At 34.6% G+C, this 27,265-nt stretch overlaps 1 protein-coding gene across 3 annotated transcripts in view; it reads right to left on the reverse strand.

The window, feature by feature from the left end:
* The window catches only part of ACC (acetyl-CoA carboxylase), an 86,095-nt gene that overhangs the window by 25,286 nt on the left and 33,544 nt on the right, over positions 1-27,265 (reverse strand). For 2 of the 3 annotated variants that reach the window (XM_071585985.1, XM_071585984.1), the window contains exons 3-20: positions 20,478-20,592; positions 20,256-20,385; positions 19,943-20,061; positions 19,446-19,626; positions 16,658-16,860; positions 16,177-16,386; positions 15,486-15,656; positions 13,673-13,835; positions 12,317-12,479; positions 10,628-10,882; positions 8,576-8,742; positions 7,267-7,478; positions 3,807-4,071; positions 1,774-2,017; positions 1,470-1,639; positions 1,258-1,346; positions 836-985; positions 421-624 (exon numbers count right to left, since the gene is read on the reverse strand). In XM_071585985.1, coding sequence (XP_071442086.1) covers positions 421-624; positions 836-985; positions 1,258-1,346; positions 1,470-1,639; positions 1,774-2,017; positions 3,807-4,071; positions 7,267-7,478; positions 8,576-8,742; positions 10,628-10,882; positions 12,317-12,479; positions 13,673-13,835; positions 15,486-15,656; positions 16,177-16,386; positions 16,658-16,860; positions 19,446-19,626; positions 19,943-20,061; positions 20,256-20,385; positions 20,478-20,592 — 3,211 coding nt within the window. Of the gene's footprint in view, positions 1-420; positions 625-835; positions 986-1,257; positions 1,347-1,469; positions 1,640-1,773; positions 2,018-3,806; positions 4,072-7,266; positions 7,479-8,575; positions 8,743-10,627; positions 10,883-12,316; positions 12,480-13,672; positions 13,836-15,485; positions 15,657-16,176; positions 16,387-16,657; positions 16,861-19,445; positions 19,627-19,942; positions 20,062-20,255; positions 20,386-20,477; positions 20,593-21,397; positions 21,463-27,265 lie in introns of those variants that run through there. The other variant, XM_071585986.1, reaches the window with a different exon arrangement.

Here is a 27,265-nt window from a genome sequence, read left to right on the forward strand (position 1 = left end):
CTAGTTTCACCTAACAAACCAACTTTCAGGTTAAAGACGGCGGTTTTTGGTGAATATTATGTAGATTACAGATTTCACAGCATTTTGATTCAGTTTCATTTTTTTCAATCGACCATTACTTAAAAGCTAAAAAGTTTTGTTTTGCATTCTTCAGTGGTTTAATTCTACCTCTGTCAATCAATTACACAGACTTGAAATTTTGTGTTCTCATGTCAACTTCAATTATATTTCGTTGCAATGCCTTTTCCACAAAATGTTTTATTTTTACTTGTTTCTCCATCTGGTATAAATTTACCCATCCCTATATTTTGTGAAAAACATAACGTGATTTCAAAATAGTTCAATTCAGTATCCAACTTCCTCCTGGGGATTGAATTCAAAGAGCACAAAACTCCATATGACAATCAGCATTTTGCTTACCTCAAGGGCTGCCATGCATACAGCTTTGTTCGTGTGATAGAAAAAATCATGAAGAATGTCAAAAATTGATGTCTCTGAAAGAATCAATTTTTGAAGATTTTCAGGGTGAAAATCATGTCCGTACATGTCTACAGCAGACAGGAATATAGACTCCATCTGATTATGTCGAAGTTCATAGGCTGGCTGATGTGCAGCAATTAGTACCTAAGAGAAAATCACATGTAAACCAAGCATTCTAGATCATCAAAGAACACATCATAAACAAGAGTACACTTGTAAACTAAAACCAAGAACTCAACTGATAAGGACTAACAGTAATTTAATTTAAAAGAAAATCATTGCATATGGATTTCTATAAAGAGAACAGGATTATCATTTATTTTCACACAGTCATCGGAAATGACATTTCATTTACCTGACGAGCTCTAAGAGCAACTCTTGAATGCTCACTCCGATTTAACGATGTCAGTTCGTTGAGTGTAGAGGCCAATTCATCAGTTAGTCCTGGCTCATTGGCCCAAAGGTGATCAATTAACATAGTCACCAACATGTTTTTCTTAGCAACCTATTTATATTAATGAGAGGGAATAAAATCAAATTCTTAAAAAGCATAGTTTTGAAAAAATAATGACAGCTTGCTCAAATAATGACATAATCAATGACAATCAAGCAATTTTTAATAGGTAACAGAAACACAAAATCAGCAACTGAATTTGAAATCCGCGACGAAAAATATACAACTTGAAGAAGTAAATTATTTAAGGAAAGATACTAAAAAAATTAAAAATATGATGGTTTGAAATATTTTTCCCCAAATATACATGCCTCCAATCATACCTGGCTATGTGAAAATATGGTTCCGGTTACAGCTGCCATGTCATCTTTATGCTTTTCACGCAGTGCTGAAACACATTTGTCATAATGCCCTAGAAAGGAGAACGGAATAAATCTATAACTTCAAAATATTTTCCGTCTTTGAATCACAAAAATAATATACAGTCAAATACACGTTGAACAAAAATATGGTTATTATGAGGGCACTAGGATACCTAATTGGAACTGGCTTTCGACAGCATAGTATTGGCGCAACAAATCATGGACCGCTGCCTTCATCCTTCCTCTGATACCACTTCTATACCGCTGAACCAGCTGTACAATGCCTTGAGTGGTAAGAAAGAACACATCCCTATCTGCACGCTTTTGAAGAGTAGCAGCATGGCTGAAAAAAATCAAGTTCATCAGTATAAGTGTGTCAAATTATGATAACACCAGACATATTAAAACTGGATTATTGATGTGTATCTAAAATACAACTCTGGAAATAGAAAATATTAAAAAATTCCTGTTTCCTACCTGTCAATCACACTTGCTATCTGCTGACTAGGAAATTGAGCAAGAACAGATGTGATATTGCTTGCATACAGTGACATCAGTTTGCGAATTTTCTTTTCCACAGAGATTGGAATGCGTCCAGAAATGGAAGCTATGACCTCTTGAAGCTCCAAGAGGGGGAGACTTGGATCTCGAAGGGATGCCATGAACTTCTCTATCACTTCCTTCAGTCTTGGCAAATGGTAAGGATCAGGTAGGCAATATCCTTTAAGAAGGATATAATTAATTATGGCAATATTACTCAACAACAAACATCAAAAGAATTAACTAATAAATAATAAATTGAAATACATAATTTTAATGTATCTTAAGAGTGGCAAAAAGGTAATACTGAACTACAGAACTACCAGTATATTTTGATGGTTAAGGAAATCTCAGACATGTACACACTTTTAAGTAACATCCAAATAATTCAGATTATCCAGGACGGGATTACAATGAGGGTCTAATTTTAAAACTGCTGATTTATCGACAGACAATTGGTTCAGTAGTACTTTGATTTGTGTCACAAATATATTGTAATAGAGTTAAATATATTTAGTATTCCAAAGTAAAGCAAAGAAATTTAATCATAAAAATTAAATATTAAGCCTAATCACTATTTCTACAAAATCTTACATATAAATAAAATCTCAAAAATTTCCACCCTCGTACAGTAAACTCTCCAGAATCAGTGTATGGATTATCCACTTTGAGAGTTATCCATGGCTACTCCACCATTCCCTAGCACCTTCAAATTTCAATAAAATTACAATCATAAAGATAATTAAATGCTTTGAAAGTTTGATATAATTTTTTAAATGCACAATTTTGAAATACTAGTGCTTTCATAAAAGTTTTTTAATTTCACAAAATCAAAAGTTGTCAATAGTATTTCATGTTTTAAATTAACCATTTTTGTACTTTCCCATTATCGCTTCCCTTGCATTCATTGGCCCTTAGAATTCCATATTCTCCTTTAAGGAGAGCAGCAAATAATTCATTAGCTACCTACACTGCATTATTTTAATTGGTACCATATGATGAATATGAATCCATATCAGCGAACCTTTGTCGATATTCATCCTATACCAATTATTTGTTTTTTCCAGACTAAGTGATTGGTTTAGCTTATTAGAAAATACATTCTGCTATTCACTCAATGTTAGTTTTGTGTTCTTGTTTAACTGCAATTCCATTCTTATAAAAATGGCTGAAAAATGAAAAAAATGTAATTTCTACTGCTAAAAAATCAGGAATTAAATACAAGGAATGAAAAAAGTGTCTCCATACATTTCCATTATCATCACAACCATATTTTCCACATATTTCAGTAATTCATAGTTTTCAATTATCCGTGCTAAATTATGCATTCAATTGCATGGATAATCAAGAGTTTACTATAAATCTATTTGAGGATGCTTTACTTTTATTTGTGACCGTGTATCTGATTTACAAACCATTAGAGAACATATTTCTACACTAAAGTATAAACAAAGTATATTTTTATAATATAGTATAATAAATTTAAAATTATTGAAAAGATTAAAATTCAATAAAATATGCTAATTTATAAAATTCTCATTTATGTATGTATGTATTTACTATTTTTTTATTTTTATTTTTTATATTTACTATTAAAAAACAGTTCAAGAGACATAAACAGAAAGAAGAGAAAAAATTTGGTCATGAGTACCTATCTTCAATTGGAATAAAAAAATACTAGAGAGACAACTTTATTTTAACAAAATACCTAAAAACAATATAAATTACTTAGAAACCCCAACATTACTTTTCTACTGAAAGCCTAAAAACCTCAGCATCACCAGAAAATAAAGCAGTAAATATTATGATAATTATATCATAATGTCAACACTTAATTATAAGCATCAAGCTCGGGTTGGAGCAAAGAGTTGACTGATAACTCTGCAACTGGGAAATGCCAACAGAAAAGGTAGAATCATAATCATCCCATTGCTAATAAGTAGAAAAATATAGAAAGGATTTATACTAACCAGCTAAAACATTCTCCAGAATATGCTTGTATGAATTATGTACATGATTTAATTTCTCTGGGCCTGTCAAATGAGACTTGGCTGAATCTTCAGATGATTTGCTGGTAAATCCACCCGTAAATTCCTTAGCTTGAGTCACAAGGGATGGATCATCCAACTCTAAACGAGCAATGAGGGATCCAGTCTCAAGAACAGCTCCTGGCCTCTTCAGATGAAATATAGATCCAGATTCACTGGCCGTAAGCGTCATCACCATTTTCATTACCTAAAGGAAGAAAATGCAAATTAATGAATCCACTCAAGACTGTCATTACATTTGTGGAAAAAAATACTAAAAGAATTTCAAATGTGGTCAAATCATCTTCAGGATTCTCTATTAACACCTCATTGAGAAAAAAATTCAATTTGTATCTTAAATTAAGAAATAAGGTAGGGGAAAAATTGGGTGAAAAAATCAAATATGCAGTTTATATAAATTCTACATTATGCAACAAAAAATGATGAAAGTGAGGACTAAAATGAATTTGCTTAAAAATGCCAGCAATTATTTGCAACTAGGCATTTCATTATTTTAAAATAAATTAATAATTCAAGCATCACATGCATTAACCCCTCAGCACGGTTCTCTGCAAGTGTTATGTCAGAGTCAGCAAGCCTCATTCACGGATCGACGTTTGCTGTATGCCTCGCTCCGCTCTCTAGGTTTTGAATTCTTTTCTGCTGCGCCATCGAATTTTTTCAATATCTATGGTTGCCCTTAGCCTCTTAGATATAAAGTCTTTATAATCGCTCTGTTTTGGCCACATGAAAAGGCAATCTATTAGGAAGATAAATTTTGCAAGTTTTTCCTCATGAGATAAGCGATTTCTTGGCATTTACACTTTGTCCTCAAGTTCTGTTTGTCTTAATTGCCTGTCAGGATCTCCCCATCAAATTTCTCTGGAACCATTTGCGTGTCATTCTTTCTTCTTGTTTTGTCATTAGAGTTGCGAGGGCAAAAGGTCTCAGCAGTTAGATTTCTTTCCTGAGAAAGAGAAGTAAAAAAGCCTTGTGCATAGTGCCTCATGGATTTCAAGAGGATTAAGCTTTTTCTGAATGAAGATTATATAGAGAATTTAGTCAAAGATTTGGATAGAAAAAAGAGAAGTGAGCATTGGATCTGATAGTGCAAGTTCAAGTGAGGAATTTTGGTCAAGAGGCACTTCGTTGAAAATATACCACCCACCAGGAAGAAGTACAGGCCTCAAAGAAGATGTCAGGTGTGCTCCGCACGAGTTAAAAGGAGGGATACAGTGTACTGGTGCCACGACTACAATGCAGGCCTATATTAAGGGGATTGTTTCAAATTATATCACACACAACTGAATTTTTAGAGCAGAGGTTCAAAACTTAAATGCAATGAAGAAGTGAAAATATGAAATATTACGTGAGTAAAACTTTTAATAAATAGAAAGAGCAATTTAACATAAGGCTAATTTTTTTAAAATTTTAGATCTAATAGTTAAAAAGATGTAAATTATTTTCAGTGATGCTGCAGAAAGAGAGATTTAAAAAAAATTAAATACCGCGAGTAGTGCCCAAGCATTTAAATTCCTATACCGGCTTGAAGAGTTAATACATGGGAATCCTGATAATACAAGAAAAGCATAGAATAGGAATCTTGACATGTCCAAGGTAGTTTACTGCCCCGCAATTTACACGTTAAATAAATTGGTTATAGTGAGAGCCGCATATTGCAAACACAGTAGTCATTTGATTTTAAAAGAGATTCAACATCTGCTGAAACTGGATATCATACAATCATGACCACATATGAATGGCTAAGCACATGTATTTTTCAACAACTAAGACTGTCCACTGGAAATTGCTTGGCGTACAGGCTTTTCACATCTTGTTTGTTTCCAGCAGGATTTCATTTCAATATACCATGGCACAGCCAGTGGAGCATAAATGTATTTTGATTAAATTTATGACGTCACAGAATTTGCCCTTTGAGTGATTTTTTTGTCAGTATCAATTAGAAGCTGGATTAGATACTTGAACCAGCTCTTTCAGCAGCATTCCTAGACTTCTAATTGAGGTAAAATTTGCATAAATCAGTAAGAGATTAAAAATTGGGTTTGAAAAATGCTCCAATGGCAGACTCACTTGGTTCCAAGGAAATGCAAGCATAGATAGGCAGCCAGATTATGGATCCTGATCCAAATAATACATGTGAATACACAACATTCATAATATCAGTATAAAGGAGACAAAAAGATGCATTCTTCAATCTCCTTCCTCATGAAACTAGCTGGATGATGTGCCACTATGAAGTGGTAGATGTAAAGGATTATTATAACATCCAGAAAAAATTCTGCATTTACCTTGGAGTATGCATGTACAATTTGACAAAAAAATAAAGAGGTTGGCAACAAGACAAACTCAACGCTACACTTCAATATTTGTCTCCTTAATCTTTGGTCATTTCCAAGAAGCACACCGTGACACTCAAGAAATACCTAGGTTTGGCTCTTAGTGGCAATGTAAACAAAAAATATCACGCCATGGACAAGATCTGAGTGATTATAATGTTATGAGCCTATATTTCACATTAGGCTATATGGATGGGTTAGCTCTATGGTATGTGTGCACATTTTGCACAGAGATAAAAGTTTCCAATTATTTTCTTCAAAAATGTCAGATTAGCAAATGCAGATAGTAGGTTATTTTACAGAAGATATAAGATTTAAAATATAGACCAAAAAAACAGTCACCTTTAAGACCTTACCACAACCCATACTTAGAATATTAGAGAAGAAAGAATTTAAAAATTTTAGTTGACATTCTAAACCCATTTTAAGGTATGGTTTATAATATCTATCCAATGATGAGGCAGGTCCCTGCCATCATCAAACTAGTGCAGTAACCAAGATGAACAGCTAAAATTTTAAAAACATATTATTACAATATGACAATGCATGCTATGAAAATTTAACAATGTAAGTTAAATCATTATTAATATTTTCCCAGATGACATCCTTGTACAAATGAATAAAAATACTCTTGGTAGTGGCTACACTATACTGAAAGTGTTATAGGATTTAGGCAATGAATGCTTATAAAGATTAACATTAATAATATTAAAAACTCAACAGTGATTATTAGGGATTGAGACCTCACATAATATTTCACTCTATTAGCTGAATCTTTCTGTAAACACATCTGTACATTTATATAACTTAAAACTGGTGATTTCTAGCAGCTAACAAAATGTTCACCTCAAATTTTACATCATGGGGGGATTTCTTACATTTTCTAATAATTAAGGTTAATCATTGACATGTAACATGACTACAATGGGGAAGGCGGAGAATAATCCTTTCTCCACAAAATGTACTTAACATTCTCAAGCACAACAAATCACTTTATATTGTTTTCCTATTCTACTATCATTAAAAAAAAACAGGATTAATCTTACCTCAATTTCAGCATATGCTTGTCCAGCAAACACATGCCCACCATCTTCAACAAGAAAGTTGAGAAGTTTTCCAGCTGAAGGTGAACGAAGCATTGAGGGATCATTTTCCTTCTCAAAAACACATGTCAGATTTCCAATTACTATACGATAGCGATCAACTTCTTCTTTCATGTATGTCGTATAGCTGGCTCCATCCAAAGACAACAGCATTCCTGAATGAAATATTTCATTGAGTAATTTTAGTGCCCTTCAAATTTAAGCACATAATAGTTAATCTTCAAGATATTGAAAAAAATTCCATACATTGCTTTCATAGCTGTGGTTATTTTACCAATTATAAGTGGATATTTGGAGAGATAATTGATGATTCAAGAAAAGTTAATTTGGTTTCAACAAAAAGATGAAATATAGAAAAAGGAATCATGATCCAAAATATGAAGAAAAAAGGATAACTGAGGATTCAAGATTCAATGAAGAAAGGGAATCTCCGTGGGATTCAGAGTCTGTCAACTTTGGGATTTAACCCATATTATGGTCCTACACTTGAAATGTTAAGTTCATACCGAGACCTAAGCTCTATAACTTGCTAATGAACTAACAAAATAGCAAGTCTTAAAGGGGCAGGGAGTATGTTATCTATTCTCAGGGAAAATAATAAAGGTGGGATATGCACTGCTGTAATCTTTAAATACTCACGCTATTTAGTATACAATTAAGTATGAGGCGGGAACTTTTTAAAACATGAACCAAGGTACATTTCACAGTAAATAAAATTTCACACATTTTTATCATTTTAATTACACTTCTTCAACATCTCAGGCATCACTGCATTCTGTAATTCTATTATATCAATGAAAACACTAGTTTTTGTTTCATTTATTCATTAGAAATAGCTGCATTCATATGAGCTGTAACATTTATATAAAACCTCCTATTTACTAGAATGCCCAAAAAAGGCTGCATGACTTCCTTGAATAAAAATTTAAAAAATTGAATTCGGGAAAGAGAACTAGAAAAATTATGCATTAAATTATAATGGGCGACTACAGTAAAAGCATAAAATAATAAAATAAACCTTGTGGGACTGCTAACCAGATAAAATTTTCATTTTTATGGGAATCATCTTAACTTCTTTAAAATAGGAACTTCATTAAAAACAAGACTATTTTAAGTGGTGTTAATTCCGGCTTTCGCTCAGTAGCAATAATTAATAATTTATGAGATCATAAAACAGGATATACTTTTAACACACAGGGTAATACACATTTGTCTCAGCACAAAAAAGTTTTTACTATATTGCTATACTCACCTCCATCAGACATTCTATGAACATCAATTTCTGTAACAGAGCCATTCATCACCAAAAAGTAGCTACTGGGTCCTGATTTTGTAGCCAGCACTTTATACTTAACACCATCATTAATAAGCTCCAGGTTCACCACATTTTCAAGGGTGTTGGCACCCTGAATCTGTCCTCTGAAAATATATATATAACATAAGTATTATATACTATTTTAATTAATCAACCATAATATAACATTTTATACATCTAATCTACCTACATAGCCAGATTTCAAAATGTTACTGAATGTCAAATACAATTGACCCTTGAATTTACATACCTTGTATTTACATACCCTGAATTTACATAATGCTCAAATGTAGGCAATTTTGTAACTCAACTAGCATCGAACCATAATCACTGGTCTCCAAAGAGATCAATGCAATCAAAACTTCAAATTTACTTGCCTCACAGAGGTGACTAGATATTTCCATTATTTTTTCCAGACTTTGCTCATAACTGTAGTATAAAGTCTATAACAGTTTATCAAATTATTTATTATTTCGTACATTGATTCATTAACATTAATTTTTACCAGCAAAATGTTATCAATGTACATACATTTTTATTCTTTTAGGTGGCCATATGAGTACACTAAAATGAATTAAATTGCATATATTCCCCAATGTATGTACTTCTATTATAACTGCAATCATTGCTGGAAATATTAACATTAAACAAAGCACCTAGTAGAGCAATTTCATCATGTACAGAGTCTACTTATTTTCAACTGAATTGTTATTGGGAAATGTGGGGGGATAAGTGTTTGTCATCATCTGCATATATATTGCACAATTCATACAGAAGTGGTTCAACATTGAAACAAGGAAAATGCTTCTATTATTCAATTTCTTTTTTCTTGGGAGATGAATCCTTGCAGGTGATATTTTTATCTTTAGTTTATTACTTTAACAAATTATACAGAGCAAAATCTGCAAAAATCTATCACAATACATGGAACTTCATACACCTCTCACAGCCATTAACCGCAACACAAAGCTAATGCAGATGCCAGTCTTATCGCACAGGCCCATGTGATGGGGACAAGGTGGAGAATTAACATGCAGATTAAATATGTTAATTGCCATCAGTGTACAGCTTCTTCAGAGAATGGTAAAGTCGCAATGCATGTGGTATACAATGTGTTGGACCAGAGTGGTGACAAACCAAGAACTCCATTGCATAAGGCACTTCATCATGTCTTAAAGATTGATAAGTCACTGAATAGAATTTATGGTGCCTCCTCAGATGGTGGCAGAGATTCCAAACTCACAACCTTTGGCTCTGATAAAAAGGCAGGATCTGTTAATAGCTGGGAGCAAATTTGATGAAACACCCCTTCTCCAGTGCTGATCCTTGTGAGCAGAATCCCTCTATAAGTGAGCCCCAGACTACCAAAGGCAGTGAGTTTCCCCAATGGCTGACCTGCCCAGCTTGGGTCACAATTCCTTGGTCGCAGCCACTACTTGGATCACAACTTCTGAGCTGCACCCATTAGCATGGGTCAGCAAGCCTTCCTGCCTGCCAAGCTCACTTTCTTCATAAGTATTTGCTGGTACTTTTAAAGCCCTCTAGTTCACCAACTAGTCCCAATAGGAAAACTTAAGATAATGAGCAGATAGCCTCAAACTCAATATTATCTATGTCATGGAAATTGAATAATAAAGGTAATCAGCTTAACCCCAGGTAATATTACTTCATGATGTTCTCCTAGACCTAACAATGATCAACCTGGCCACTGATCCCAATCGGATCATAATGACACCTGCTGACCTATTAATTTTGGATCAATATATGAGTCAACCACAAAAAAATTACATAGCCTTGAATATACTGAAGCTTGATGGGACGAAAGCATTTTTTTTATTTTGAGAGAAACTGGGAACAATGAGTGTATCAGCATTCTCTGATGGTTCATGTCACTGGTACAAATATGATTCCTCGTTAAGCACTTAAATCATTATTTCTCAAATAATAAATCTAAATCTAAACCTGTATACATCAAACATCACGACTTACCTCTCAAGGGATGACTGGAAATTTTGAAAGGCCTGGCGTATGGTTTGGTCAGCAACATGAAGAGCACCTGTGATGACAGCAAGGATAGTGTCTGGTTTTTCTGAACGGACACGCTCTGCAATAAGTATATCCAGCCAGCTGGTATCTATTGTGTTCATTTGAAAACTTCTTGTTTCCAGCAGCGTGATCAAGTACTCCACAGTAGTCCTAAAATCCCCTCTGATTGATAACTCCTTCAGGGCAACTACAAGGTTTCTAAAAACACAAACAATAACATTTATAAGCGCACATAAGGGATAAACAAATTTCAGGGGCAAATGTAAAAGACTATATATATTTCAATAACTAAGGTAGTACTTTCCATGAATATTAAACCCATTTTTGTAAATAAAAACAAGCTTTTCCATTATTTATGCATCACAAATAGCACTAACCTTTGATAGCAGAGAGATACTAATAACCAAAGTCTCCATAAGGCCACGGAATGGGAAACAAAGCCCCCTGCCACCTATTGAAACTTCTCTCCCTAAATAATTTGAATCTAACCTTTCAATATAATAGATTTACACTAAGCAACTATGATGACCTTTAATTTCATATTTCAAATAAAAAAAGCTGTAGTTGCCCGTCAAATTCTTTGGAACAGGTAAGTAATATTGATTGGTTTATCATAAATTCACCATTTTTCATTTTGATTGTAATAATATCACAATTAAATCCATTTAATTGTTTCCATCAAGTAATGATCTTATTATTTGAAAGTCTACATAGAATAGGCTCATACAATAATTTTTAAACACGGTTCATTTTTACCAAAAATTGAGTAGATATCAATCATCACAATTATGCTACAAATAGTTCAACTTTTTTAAAAGCTTTAAATGCTGTAGAATATACATCAAAAGAAATTTTCGTGGTACTAATTCGATTAACATACCTAAATTCATTGTTACGCTGTCATTATTACCAGTTTAAAACAATTTCAATAATCCTCATTTCCACCATTATAATTGCATCATCTCATTTTATTTCTCAACCATTCTAAGATTATTTTATTCCCACCTGGCTTACTCTTGAACTCCAGCAGAGTAAAATTAAAATAATTAATGCACTTGGTAGAATAAATAAACTTTAATCAGTCTACACTGTTACCCAACAATATCCAGGATTCAGGGTAAAGTAATTAATTAAAGGCACCACTCTAGATCTATGAATATTTACTGCATATTAACCCTTTGGGAGATGGTTGATTTTTGTTCCATTCTTCCAGCTTTTAGGTATCCAATTTGCTGAATTTATTTGATAAAAAACTAATGTTTAGGAAAAAAACAATCCCCATGTCTAATAGGCACTATTTCCAGAGGATTTCAGATACAAAAAGGCATGATAGGTGCACAATATGAGACTGAACACCCACAAAAACCAGCACTTGTCCCAATGAAGAAAGAGAAATTCATGGTATATCACTACGAGTCAATTCACTCTCCTCACCAGGTGGTAATAACAGAATGCAACTAAAGCAGTCGCCATACTTAACGGAGTTAATGATCTTGTTTCTTTTCATCTCATAAAATTTTACCTTGATGCATATCAATTCAATAAATACCCTCAGTGATGCAGGCTGATGATGGATAAGGGCAGACCAATTCTTTTATTGCATACAGAAGAAAAATAAAAGAGAATACTCACTCACGAGCTTGTTCCCGATCCTCTCCCCAAGAAAAGCAATGACCAAATTGGGAATCTGCAAATTCATGTAATCCTCCTGATGCTGCCACACTGAAATAACCCCAGACATTTTTGGAAGACCGAAAATTAAGTTCCTGGACGGTACCGGAGCTAGGTTTAAAGCCTGGAATTAAGATGTGAGAATGAGAAATGACGGAAAGATGTATAACAAGCCTTGATGTTTCAAGAACAGATGAAATGGATGAAATACACAACACATTACTCATTTGTAAGAGATAGAATCTCCCAAAGACAGAAATGACATACATGGCATATTTCAATATCTTCCAAATAAGCCACAGTGCAAATTTAACAGAACTTAACCCCATTTACATAATTCTATCCCATCAATCAGCACAATGAGTTTCAAACGTCAAGGATTTTGAGGGTTATTTAAAAGATTCTTACAAAGTCAGTGAGATGGCACCACTGGTTTGTATGGATGATATTTACAGTTAGTACTGTCTCTTGAAGGAACATACTCCAATTTTAAGTCAGATTGGTATATTATTCTGTGTTTAGCATTTACTTAAATCAAGCAAATCATCAAAAAATGGCTGAAAGAGATTTTATGTGTTGATCAAACACACAAAATCTCTTATGTAAGGGTTTATTTTGTGAAAGATGAATAGCCTCAGAAGACTAAAGAGAAACTTGATAAACATTTATGGTAAACTGCAACCTTAAAGTAGATTGGTTCTTAAGTGGTTTCAAAATCTTGCGGGAGTCCATGTGAAGCAAAAGTGATGCTGAAAATTTTGGAATTCCTGTCGAGGCCAATATTCCAGAAATCACTAAAATCGATGATATACTCATTGATGAAACATGAATGAAGATTTTTCAAAGTTGGAACTCTCATCCAATAGATACCTTGCATTTGTACATCTAATTATAGTGCCATTAAAACATAAGGGCAACTACAAGGTTCTAACAATGGCTAGAACCTTATTGTAATAAAAATTACAAGCGTACCAATTATAAAACAAATGAAATTCAATCAACTTTGATGCAATGTCTTAACCACTTATGTTAAAATGTTATATGAAATGCATCTAGAAATAGCAGCACTTCAAAAAAGTAAGTATATATATGTGAAAGATTATTATGGATGACTAATCCAATTACATTACATACAATTTTTCATTTTTGTCCCAGAAATTAACTGGATATTTCAAACTCTAGTTCTGATACCCATAATATGTACATGGTAATCACTTGAACTATACGAAAAAATGATGATTTATAGTGATTAAACTAATATTCACTTTAACAATTCAATATTACTTGTATGGTACACATATATGAAAGTTAATTTACCTTCATCAGGATTTTCACTGGTAATACGGGCAGCTATAACATGCCCACAAGGCTGTGGTTGGTGAAAAGGAAAATCAAAGTCTATTGGTGTACCACCCCATGGGGTTTCTCCATATAACAATCGAATATCCTTGATTTGGTGTAGAGGTATTCCCATTGCAATCTGAAATGGAAGCAGAAAAATTAATGGAGAATAAAATTAAGTTTAGCAGAAGTATGAAAAGAAAAAATTTTGATTCTATTGATTATTATTTGCAGATTAATCCCAAGAGAATTAAGGTGAAAGAGTTGCAACCAAAGGTAAAATAATTAATCATACTAACTTCAAACAAATTTCACCATTACTGCCCATAAAAAGGAACATTGCTTGTACTCAACTCAGTCAAAGAATACCTATATTGCTAATTAAATTGAACAAATAATCTTTGCCGCAAAGTTGAGCATTAGAATATGTGGCTAGCAACAGATCTTTGCACTATAGATTTCTAGCTTTAAGCCAAACTAAATTGTGCAGTCTATACTTTTTATTATTCGAAAACAAGGCTCCTTCACAGAAATAAAGGAGAGATGGCTTGACAAAATGTAGATGAACAGAGGTGAGATGAGATGGCGGAAAAAGTTAAACTCTCGGGAGAGGTGGTGTTCAAGTGACTGCCACCACATGAATTTAAGAAACAGGAGTTTATTCCAGCTCTGATTAGTAACACTGCCTTAGGGTTTTTAACTCAAAAAGGCTAACATCAGATGCTTTGGTTGTTTTCAGATTTAGACATACTCTCTAATGTCACATAATAGACTTTAACAACTTTGGAAATGCCATTTTTCAAACGATAAAAGGAACACTTAGAAACTCCCATTCCATAAAAGCGGGGTTCCCTTGGACATCTGACATCCCCTGAATGAATTTCAATGCCCCTATGTACTTTCTTTCTCTTTCCAGATTCAGGGATTGATGTTTCTGCTTGTCCCACCATTTGAACACCATGACCTTCTTTTCACGTGGAAAAAAACCATAACCTACAAGATGTACTCACAAAAGCTATCACTGCCAGTTCCTGGCAATAAGATTGAATTTTGACAGTGTTCAGATCTTTAAACTAAGTACTTAAAGTATTTAGCATACAGTATGCTCACCAGATGATACAAGTGAAAGCATGCTAATAAATTAATACACCAGGAGTCAAGTTAATTCCAGAAAAATGTAATTAAAACACAAACACAAAAGGTCTGTGCATGGACCATGCGTTATCACTTCAGAATTTTTCTGCACTATCACTTCCTGAGAACTCAGCTGATCCTCAAACAGTTGATCTATTGCCACAAGTTCCCATCAGAATACAAACAATAATATTTCAGATTCTACTGACATTTTTGATTGAATCAAATATTTCCTCTGGCTACTTTTTCACCCTATGTATTCTTCCAGAACCACTTATAATGAGCATTTTTAGTATATTTTCATGCAGATATCCATGACGTTTTTAGCATAAGCAACATTGTAATCCTAGTTTTTAAACAATCAGTATCATAAACTTGAAAACAGATCTATTTGTCCTTAATTAAAAATGATGGCACAGTTGTCAAGCCCTGGAAATTTTGGATTTCAGGTGTATTTCTATATTTCAGGTGTAAATTAGAAAATGGGAGATGTGGTCTTATCAACCTCTCCAAGCATTAAAAAAAAGTTGAGCGGGTAAGAGCCAACTGCATTTCAGCATTATCACCCAGACAATTAAAAAGTAACAAAAAATAATGGAATCCAGATCCTTGAGCCATTCACATTCAATATACTTCATTTGCGTAATTAACTTACTTGAAGTTGAGCAGCTGGCAAGTTAACATCAGCAACCATTTCAGTGCAAGGGTGTTCAACTTGCAATCGTGGGTTGAGTTCAAGAAAGAAAAAATTTCCATCTGTGTCATAAAGGTATTCAACAGTTCCTGCCGACACATATCCGACCATTTTTGCCAATCGAACAGCTGCCTGAAATGCAATACTCACGATGAATACTGAAATGAAATACTTTAGCAGAGCTCATGTAATTTATTTTGTTGGAAGTTAGTTCAAAAACAGAAAAATGGCAAATCATTCATTTCAGGTAGGTACCAATGTTTTCAAAATCACACCAAATTAAATTTAGCAGTCCATTCAGTAAATTAAGTGAGTTGCTCATGGATAATATTATGGCAGATATGTATCTCTTTTACCAGTAACTAGAAAACTATATTCGATGAAGTAAGCATCATAAAACGTTCATTTTTATTAATATCATGTGACTTAAGCTATAAAATGAATGTTTGTGATTAATGCTGATTTCATAACCAAATGCTTTTCATTCATCTAGGTTGTCAATTAGCATACTGAGCATTTTAATTTTAGTGCGGCATTCATTTTATGCCTCTTCCAAAAATCCTTCTCCACTGGTATCAGAAACAACAGACAGAGAATCTTCTTGATAGTTAACTCAGCCATGTCATTAACTTCATGATACAGCCTTATTTACCTTTTCCATTTCCTCCAAAACCTCTGGACGAGCAATTACACATGGAGCCTCTTCAATAATTTTCTGATGCCTCCGCTGAATGGAGCAGTCACGCCCAAACAGTGAAATTGCATTTCCAAACTGATCCGCTAATAGTTGCACTTCCAGATGGCGAGCACAACGAGCAAGTTTCATCACAAAAATTGGTGACCCAGGAACTTCAGATTGAACCTGTCCATGATTATTATTATTATTATAGATATGCCAATATAAACCAATACAAAGGAATATTATTAAACCTTTCTTTCCAAGACACTTGTGGAGCAAATCCTCAGATTTTTCCAAGCCTCTGAACTTAAACAATTAAACAACCAAATAAGCATGTACATACGTACATTACAAAAGATTATGTAATTCAAGGGAGGGTGAAAAGAGGGTACTTGAATCCACTTGGAGCATGCCGAGGGATCCAATTTCTTCTTTGGTATCATTGATAACATACCTGCCTAAATAAATTAGGGAATTCATCAGCATTCTCTGCTTTCCTTATCCCTTTCCCTCCACCACCTTCACTAGCCTTAATCATCACAGGGAACCCAATGACTTGCGCTGCTTTTACTCCTTCCTCTGCAGTTGATACACAACCTTTTTTGTACAATTCTGTGGAGATTTTTATCTTCTTTCCAGTGTATTGTGCTTTCAAGTCTGAGGAAGATGACAAAAATGGCTGGTGAAGCAGAAGAAAATTAAAGATTTCACTCATCATGTAGCATAAGAAAAATAAAAAAACAGTGCATGGCGATATACAATTTACATTCAAGGAAGGACAGCCACCAACATTTTGATTAGCCATAGGGTGCACACTAATGGACAAGCCAGAAGTTAAAAGTATTAATGATTGCATTCACTTTTATGCCATCATTCCCTGTGAGCTAACATGTTAGAATGTATAAATACATACCAGTTACATAAATCATGTTCAAAGAGGTTGAAAATACGTATCTAATAACTTTAGTTTATTGTTATCTCATCCTTTTCCATCAACCTGACAACTCATCCCAAGCCAATTAAATTTACCTAGAGAGACCCAAGTACAGATGATTGCAAATAAACAAATCTCAACACAAAATGAAAATGAACTTTCCCACTGTGTTTTTACCCCCACAAATACCTCAGCTGCAATATATTATTCAATCAATAGATACAAGTTGTAAATTAACACCTCATAATAGCACACTGAATTAGAAAGGAGTTTTTCATAAAGTTAAAAAAAAATGAATGGAAGAGTTGATATTGGTATCTCCGAATATTGTCGACTTCACCAGTGTTAAGTTATAACACACATTTAAATTAAATTAAATCAATCGTTTTTCTGAGCAAGCACACTACTTTCTCCTTTCCTCTATTTATTGGCAGTCTCTCTCTGTTTGTCACTCAGTGGTATGTAATTGCTTAAAGCATTATTAGAACTTGAATAAAAAGTTGTTCACAGAAAGACTACAAAATTTATTCATATAGTGGATCTACATATATATTTAGGTATTAAAGAGGAAATGCACACACACAATAGCACCTAATACTCAGTAAGGCCACCAGCCCAATTAGTTACGCTAGCAATGGGAGTGTTTCTGTCAAAAAAATTAGTAATATGAGCAATATCTAGTGAATAACATTGTGACAACTCAGTTGTTCAGTGACACAAGCTCCATTTTTTAACATAATAAATCCCACTGAATGAGAATTTAAGATATCTTTTGCATATTTTGAAGATAATGTGATGTACATTGCTCATTGAAATTTAAACAAAAAGATGTTAGAACAAAAAATTATAAAGTATAGTGAACCACAAGTTAACTCTAACTTGGTGATCATATTTGTTCATAAGTGAATCGAGGTGCATCAAGTTTTGACCCATTTTTGACCTTGACCCATAAAAGAGGCAAGCGAGGAAAGAGAGTCCATACTTCATCTTGAATAAGCCACATATGACACATTCTCCGAAACCAAACACAAATGCACAATAGGATTGTGTCATATAACCTTAATTGACATAGGCTATCCGTCATTTAAATACACAATATCAACAACCCAAAATTGCACACAATAAGAATCCAAATCCAAACATGACTCTCAGTTTTCGTAAAATACTTCACTAAATTCCTAAACCTACTAAGAGAATAATGAAGGTCAAATGATGAATCATGGGACAAACAATAATGCTATGTAAATGAAGCATTAGGAAAGACTGGATTAGACTACACTGAAAAAAGGAAACTCATTGGGCCTATAATGAGACACAAAAGATTACAGTAAGTCGATGGGATGTGAAAATATAAGGCCTTCAAATGCCCTATGTAATACAATGCAATGAAAAATGTGAATACAAGGAAATATAGAAGTCAAGTAACAAAAGAATCAGGGGGCCCTACCAGATCATTATCATTGATAACAATTCCAATAGTATCCACATGAAAACTATGGCCATCTGAAGCAGCTGATAATTACAGTAGAATTGATTCATCTACCTAACAAACACAAATCACAAAAAAAATAATTTGAAATTGGTTTAAGATGTCTTTCATTGGGTTTCATTGCTTCAAATACACTATAAACTGATTGAAGGTTTTATGTTACTTGAAGGATTAAAGACAGGATAAAAGTTCATCAACCAGAGCACGAAATTACTTATTTTGTTATTTTAGATAAAATTTATAATTCTTAAACAAAGTATTTTTAATTACTTCAAGACTAATTCCACTATGTTGTCCCCATGAATTAATTACATAGGGGTCATTAACCATTTGACCAATCCAAGAAAGTCAAGTCAAGGTCATGAATTGGGGTCAGTATAACCAAAAGTAAAATCATTTCATTAACAGATTATTGATCATAACCTGCTAAACTTCAAAGATATTACCACGAGGTTCTTTGAAATGATTCAGTAAAGTGGTTATTAAAGAATTAAAAAAAAATTCACCGATGGTTTTTCTAGGTTATTCCTTTTCATAAGGCTCAAAGGTCAGAATGGAATGGGTTGAGAAGGATATTACAATGCAATTGTTGTTTGCACATCAGAATACCACTACAGAAATTCCCGAAAAACCTCCAGAGCCTTCTCCAATCATATCCAAAGGATATAAAGAAGACCTCACTGCAAAGACTTAAAATACTAAATTACTGCTACTGCTACCATTGTGAATGCATAAATCTTATTTTAAGAATGAAATAATGAGTATTATAATAATTAACTTCTCTGGATAATTATTATTCCACAATGGGGCTGTTCTTACCTGACCCAGACCATGGTAAGGTTGGAATATCTGCCGTTTGTGCCACTATGCTGGAAGCGATCTTATCTCCTAATGCCCACATTGCCTTTTCAGGGGGTCCAATAAAAGCAATATTGTTCTTATGAAGAAGCTCAGGTAACTTAGGATTCTCAGAGGCATGACCCCATCCTGCCCAAACGGCCTATTAACAGAAAACATACAATACACATATCAGACATTTTCTGTTTTGAATTTTATTCAGAAAAACCTGGTTGTCGAAATAAGTATCTTATCAAAACAATCGATTTTGCATTCAACTGAACAACATATCCAATGAGAAAGACCAATGGTACTAACTAAGCATTCTGTGGAATAGTATATTTGTTGTTTTGCAAAGGATACTCAAAACTTCCACAACAGGAAGCCAAAAGTAGAAAAGCTAAAATCAGACTTTAAATTTTGTATACATTAATAAGGAAATCATGAAAAACGTAATGATGACAGCACATATTTCATACCTGCACTTGTGTCCGAACTGCTATGTCAAGAATTAATTCTACATTTGCATAATTATTATTATTTGTTCCTCCAGGCACAGGGACATAGTGATCTGCCATTTTGATATACTCAGCATTTGCTATAATAAGAAATAATACATTTTCTTAATCACCACAATATTCCTCATGTTCTTACCATGAGAGTTAATATGATAATAATATTTTTCCATACTCAGGCAACAATCTAGAACTCTTTTAAGTATCTTAGTTATATGGCTTGCTCTAAATAAAGAATAAACAGGATAGGAATGATCTTAATAAAGAATAAACAAACCTTTCAAATCCTCAGGTGTTACCATTACCACAAAACGAACAGCCCGCTCATTTCTAAACATTTCATATGACCACCTGCGTATGGATCTCATGCATTTGACAGCTGCAATTCCATTGTTTGCAATAAGAACCTTAAAAAAAATTAAAATTTGAAAATTACAATTTTACTGCTGTAATTCAAATTGAATGTCCGAAAACAATAGTACATTGATGAAAAACGAACCTTGTTAATCACTTTGGTGCCACCAAATTTGCGAACAAATTCTTCAGGAGTGGCCACTGTAAAGTCCTTTTCTTGAAATTTGGAATGCATTACCGTCCCGTGCGACATACTGGGCCTATTGCAATAAAAGTACGTCAATTGTAAGTCAAGGAATACGCACACAACCAAACATTTAAATTTTGGGCATTTAAAATCTGACAATAGACACCAGTCATCATCATCAATTGCCCAATTAGTTCAATCAAACTTTAAAACAAGCATATATTACAAGGTCATTCTTACTTGATCCAATTGACCGCAGTTCATTATTTCATTATTATTACTACCATTATTACTTCTTCATTTCCATGTATAACAAATGACTTGAGTTGTTTGATAGAGATAACAAAAATGTAATGACAACAAAAAGTAAATGACTATGTACGCAAGAAATGACCTGTTGATTTTTCTGTTGTAGATTCGTAATATTAATATTCCCCACATAGAATGCGTAAATCAATGAGGTTTTATTAAAGTGCAACAAAAACATCGGCATTGATTTCGTCACCACGTCAATGCCGAGCATTGCAAACTTTCTCCGCTTCCCTGCGAAAGTTGTGATAGAATTTAAAGCATCTCGTTACAGCATTAGAACCATCTCAGACAGTGAATTACTCAACAGAAGAGTACGAAAGCATTTTATAAGGAATTTAGATGATTTGTGAATAAGGCAAGTTAAAAAACCGGTTTCCCACACTGTGCCAAGGAAGACTAGAACCAAGTATAAAAAAACTTGTGCGGTTTTTGTGTTAAGGACATAGCATACCGTTCTATACGCACGTAACCAGCACATTGCGAATATCTAACCAGAATAAATACTAAGTTCACTCGAATAAATTTAGAGTATTGCTATAATTTGTTCAAATCGACAAAACACATACCTTAAATAATTCCCTTTGTACAGATGCATTTCTGCCGGGTTGGGACTCACTCGAAAGGTAGGTACAAATGGACAAAAGCTCTTATCAGCACACATATTAATGCTGATTCTCGATTAGAGTTTTAGACATCTTTCTATTCGTTTTTCGGAAGAAGATAAAGATATGTAATCGTGTCCCTAGAGCCACTCACACCACACATGATGACAGCGGCACTTGGGAGTAGGTTACGAAGGTTACGAAAAATAGGTTACGGCATGGAAACCATGGAAACAGTTAAGTTTCCTCGCGCGGCATTTAAAGTGTATATCGACATCTTGTTCAAGTTTTAAAACACTGGCAAACGCTTAAAGTAATTATATGAGATTTCTCTGGGCAAATCCACTAAATGATGTCTCACAGCAAATTTTCAATATCAAATAAATATCTACTTCCTAACGATGGCTCTTGAAGCTACAAACTGAAGCTGATAAGCAGACAACATGGCAAATTCAGAGCAGTAAATAAGTTGGCAAAGCTAGTTTCACAGTCAAAAGTCATTGCTGGAAAAGCATACATACTTCAGTAGTTGCCACACTTCATAGTGAGGTTCAGACGACATATTCGAGAAGTTGTCACGCATTCATTTACGCCAAGTCTCAGATAAAGCCATCCCGAACTGCTGTCACAAATTTATAATAGAAACAACACAACACGTTCGTGGAAAACATTTCAACAGTGCTTAGCCACAAAATCCCATTCTAAAAAGCGAAATCCCCTTTGCCCATATTTGTGGATGGAACTTGGTCTAAAACTGTTTTTTGCATTCCTAGTTGTAAATCAGTAGGTAGTCGAGGGTACGAAAAAAAATTACCCGTTAACCAGCGCGGGTGTGTGAGAGAGTGAAAAGTGACAATATCATTCGATGAAGATGTAATGGCGATTTCCAGGGTTTCTATGTAACTTCCTTTAAGACAGAATGTGCCAGCCTGCCACAATATTTGCATTATAAGACGGAAAATCAGATCTACATCATTAAACGCTGATAATTGGGCACCCTTGCTTAGAACAAAGAATTTTGGGATGAATCGGTTTATTAAAAAAACCGGGGGACCATGGATTGAAGATTCTATCCTACAGATTGGCATACTTATTGTCGTGACACTATCGGAGGAGGCTAATAAAATAGAAAAGGAAGTTCAACGGGAAAAAATAATGAATTCTAGTGTGTTATTAATAATTCCTGCGACTGAAAGAAGCATTTATTACTTTCAGAGGACAAATATCTTCCCAAGGAATAATAACTTAAGTTAAAACTTGAAAAGCAGGGCGTTATCATTATAAGATAAGAGTATATGTCGCCGTTTTTCTTGACACTTCGTGAGATGTTTTTACTCCTTGCATATGGCCCCAGATAGAGCCTAACGACGAAATTGTCGAAGATTTCCGAGGCTTACCGATTTTTTTTTAAATGATCCCATTAGAAGGCAGACGAAATCATGAATTTAAAATATTCGATTTCTTTAAATAAATGTAACGTTTTCCAATTAAGTTCAAAACTTCTATTAGGCCTCCATTATAGGCCGTACCTGGCTTTGAAACCTAATAAGAAACTATTGACAGGATCGCTATTTTTTTGGGGAAATTACCTCAACTGTTTCCATTAAGAAATGCTGCCAAGCCGTAATTTTACATTTTAAACTTTGAAATAATACGATATGAGCAACTATGCTAACCAACTGTTACTGATCAAAATGAAAAACTAGGGAAGTAAAATTCATTAAATTATCCAGCAAACAAAAGACAAGAGGAGGAGAATGAATCTGTAGTTCAAAAGTATATCGGATGAGTCAACCACAAGGAACGGAACTCGAATAGCAACAGCTTACTTCTTGTCACAAAAGAAAAAATTTCAAAACAATGCACAGGGAAATGAGTTAAAAGGTGCGTCAAATGACAATAGATTTCGATTTAAAATCTGGCATTATGTACAATTAGTAAAAGTAACACCTGATTTTCGTCTGATGGGACGAACTAGAATTAGATTTTTGTTGAGTAATAACGCGGCGTATTAATCGCGGGCGGTGCTTGAGGTAAGTGATGTACTTACGAGTAAAACGATCAAAAAAGTTCTCATGTTTTGAAAATTAAATTACCAGACCACAAAGACAAGAAGCAATGAAGGAGTCTCACCCAGGAAGCCTTTTAAGAGGATTATGAAGATTTTTCATACGGAGTACGAGTCACCCGTGAATAAGCCTCGGCAAGAAAAATCGCTTAGGGGAAGTTACATTTTTGCTCAGTTATTTTACATAGTAGATCACACTATTACATGGAGCTCGAATTATTTGAGAGGGAAGAATAACTGTATTATTAGCTACATCATACTACGGTAGATAGAGATCATGTAAATTAAATTAAAAAGATTAAATGTGGAACAGATAGAGGTCATTTTTCCCACAAACAATAAGGGATGAGAATAACGTTGTCTCACTGTGCTAAGGGGTATAGTATTTGCAAAGTACTGAGACCTACAATTAAAAACCCTGGCTTAAGCGACAATTTCTTTCTGTTCGTAGCACGGTCAAAGCATTTTTTTAAAGAAGTCTTGAAGACTTTTTTGCATTCTTTTAATAGCTAAACGCTAAACAACTTTCTGTATTGTTGATACGTCTATTTGTCGGTCACAACTCAATTTGCAGTTTTAAACAAGAATAATCTTGCCAACTAAATATCTCTTTTCAATAAATTATTCCGAAATATTCTTGAAATTCTCACGTTTTACTCGTCGCAATTTTAATATTTTTTGGAATTTCAAATAAATGACCGCGATTGGAGGGCTGCACTAAAAAGGTTTGACCTTGAGGACGTCACTGGAAGTCGATATTTTCAAGGTAGCTACTAAACGTATCTTTTTCTGCCATGAATAAGGGACCGCGTACTTCCACGGGTCGAAAATTCCCAAATCGATATCAATAAAGGCTCAATTACAGGCTTTAATGTTTCAAGTAAATTAGGTCCCTTTTTTCTGCATCTCTTCCGGCTCAACAGAATAGCTGCTCTAAGTCGAGCAAACAGATGCAAACCGAAGCCAATAGGCATCTCGCATGATGTACACAATTATCTGATCACGTGAGTCGGTCTCCGTTGGATGCCCTCGAAAACCAAGGAAAAAAAATGAAAATCCGCTAAAAATACCACAGTAATCCAATTGATGACAAATTAATTATTCAATTAACGGCATGGTTTTCAGGATGTGAAAAAGACCCAAGGGTGTTTGTTTCACATGATCTACTTTTTCTTAATTCGTGCTGGCTCTGACTAAACATCATTCTACGTCGTGACATATTTCGATCGACATTTTGATATTTTTACTAAATTGTAGAAGACAATTAATAAAAAATTAACAGCATTGAAGACGGTTCTTCTGAAAACGGCATTTTTCTCAGAGCGTAAGGAGGGAGAATTTTGCCCACTGCGTCGCGGAAAATGTTTCCATTAGCTCATTATTAGTGTGAAGAATTTATGGTAAATATAATTCATCCGATCCCGTCATAAAAACTCCTAATTTCGGCATGATTATTGAAAAATGGCAATCAATTTCGGCTATGAAAGATATAAATTTCTGAATTACAAGTTATATATTACAGGAATTAACAGTACTATTAAGACTTCATAAGATTAGATACCCGTCGATTGCCATGGGAGCGTTCTCGCTTCAACAAGGTAACCAGAGAATAGATATGAAGATCAGGAGAATCGGGACATGGGGTAACAAACAGGAACTAGCCAAATCTAATCGGTAAATCGGGCTGCTTTTTTGTTGAAAAACAAGAATGTGTGTAATGAGAACCCGGGATCCCCGATGAGGACGACGGTACTATTGGTTGCGAGATCACTTCGTATTTGGTAGGGGTAATCGAGCGGGAAAGCTCTAGTAAAAATCGAATCTACAAAATGGACGATTTCGATGACACCAGTTGGCACGCATAGCGACGAGGGATGCTCGAGTATTAAGGACCTAATCAGATTTCAAATATTCGGGGGGAAGGTACGGAAAAAGACGGATTATTTTACGGAAAGTCAGGAATAGGAATCTAGCACATGAGAGATCGCCTTGCTCAAGAGTTTTAGAGGTCCAGCAGGTTGCTCCATTTATGACTAAATCTTTTTTAGTACCATGCAATCCTCCGCTAGGGTGTGTGGCAGGGAGTGAATACACACAGGACTGATTTTGACCCGAATATTTTTACGCCTACCGCGGTCGGACAACGTTATTCTGATTCCTTATAGCTCGCGGAAAAAATGACATCTTAAATCTATTTGTTCTACATCTAATATCTCTAATTTTATTGGCATATTACCTCCTTAGTACGATGGGGTTAATAATACATTTTAACATCGATGCTAATGAGGAATCTAATTTATGCAAGAGATTTAAGCTGTAATTTAACCTTCGCTCCGTGAGTGATTTCCTGCCTATCTCCTCTAATAATTTTGATACGCTACTCAGTTTATCATAAAAACGTTTTACAATTCTAGCTCCTCTATGCTGCACTCGATCTAATGCGGCCATCAGTCCAACTTCACTAATATATATATTATTATTAGGTAATCTACCGGTTGAGGTAGGTTTTTGGATGGACACAACTACCAAATAAATTTTGTGAATCCTAACAAAACACAATCCAGCAACCTAGTCTACATCAGGTCCCTCTTCATCTCCGAGGACTTCCTTCCTCCCTTCATCCCGTCCAACATCCCTATCCTGTTCTTGCCCATTCCTTGTTTGCCCAAATCCCCTCTTTTAGAGTCTTCAACCCCTTCACCCTTCATCCATTTTTGTCCTACCTCATAGGATTTCTCCCAACAAACCCCTCTCTTCGCCCACAATACCAAATACCTCCTCATTTGTTTTCTTCTTAGTCCATTTCACCTCCATTCTTCTCCACACCCACATTTCAAAAGCATCCAATCTACGTCTATCCTCCTACTTCAATGACCACGTTTCCGCGCCGTACGCGGATAGCTACGCTCCACATCAAAGTTTTTACCAGTCTTTTCTTAATATCCTTACTCAAAGTCCCCGTCATTAACTCCCTCCTCCTTGTGAAAGCCTATTTGCCAAGCGCAAGTCTTCTCCTTTGCGTCCCTACTACTTTGACCGTGTCCAAAACATTTCCGAGATACTTCCGTAAACTGTTCTACCTGCTTTAGTTTTTGCCCTCCTTTTTTAATGTTTATCTTAGCCTTTTTGTTTCTAGAATATCGCATAACCTTTGTTTTATTAATATTGATTCTCATCCTATATCTGTGGCAATGAGTTTACAATTCACTCAGCAATGCTTGCAACCCCTTGGCTGACTGACAAACTAAAGCTTGGTCATCAGCAAACCTAACTGAGATTCCCCGCCGACTTTCATTCCTAACTCCAGTTCTTCCCATGCCTCTTTAATAATTTCCTCTACATACAGGTTAAACAGCAACAGTGATAGTGGGCAACCCTGCCTTACACCTCTTCCTAACACTGCCCATCCGGACTCCCCGTTCCCCACTCGCACCTGAGCAGTCTGAGACATGTACAGGTTGCGGATTAGCCTCCTGTCCCTCTAATCTATTCCTATTTTGTGCAATATACTCATTAGTTTTTCCCAATTCACTCTATCAAACGCTTTTTCGAAATCTACGAAACAAGCAAATTTTTCCTGGTTGTATTCCATATTCCTCTCGATTAATAATCTCATTACTGCAATGGCATCACGCGTACCTCTACCCTTCCTAAACCCTAACTGATAATCCCCTAAGTAATCTTTTACCCTACTCTCTATCCTTTTGTTGATGATCCTGAGAACTTAAGCTGCGTGGGATATCAAACTTATACTTATTGTCCTG

Source organism: Hetaerina americana, unplaced genomic scaffold (assembly GCF_022747635.1).
Source record: "Hetaerina americana unplaced genomic scaffold, ioHetAmer1.1.p SCAF_2, whole genome shotgun sequence".
Classification (NCBI taxonomy): Eukaryota; Metazoa; Arthropoda; class Insecta; order Odonata; family Calopterygidae; genus Hetaerina; species Hetaerina americana.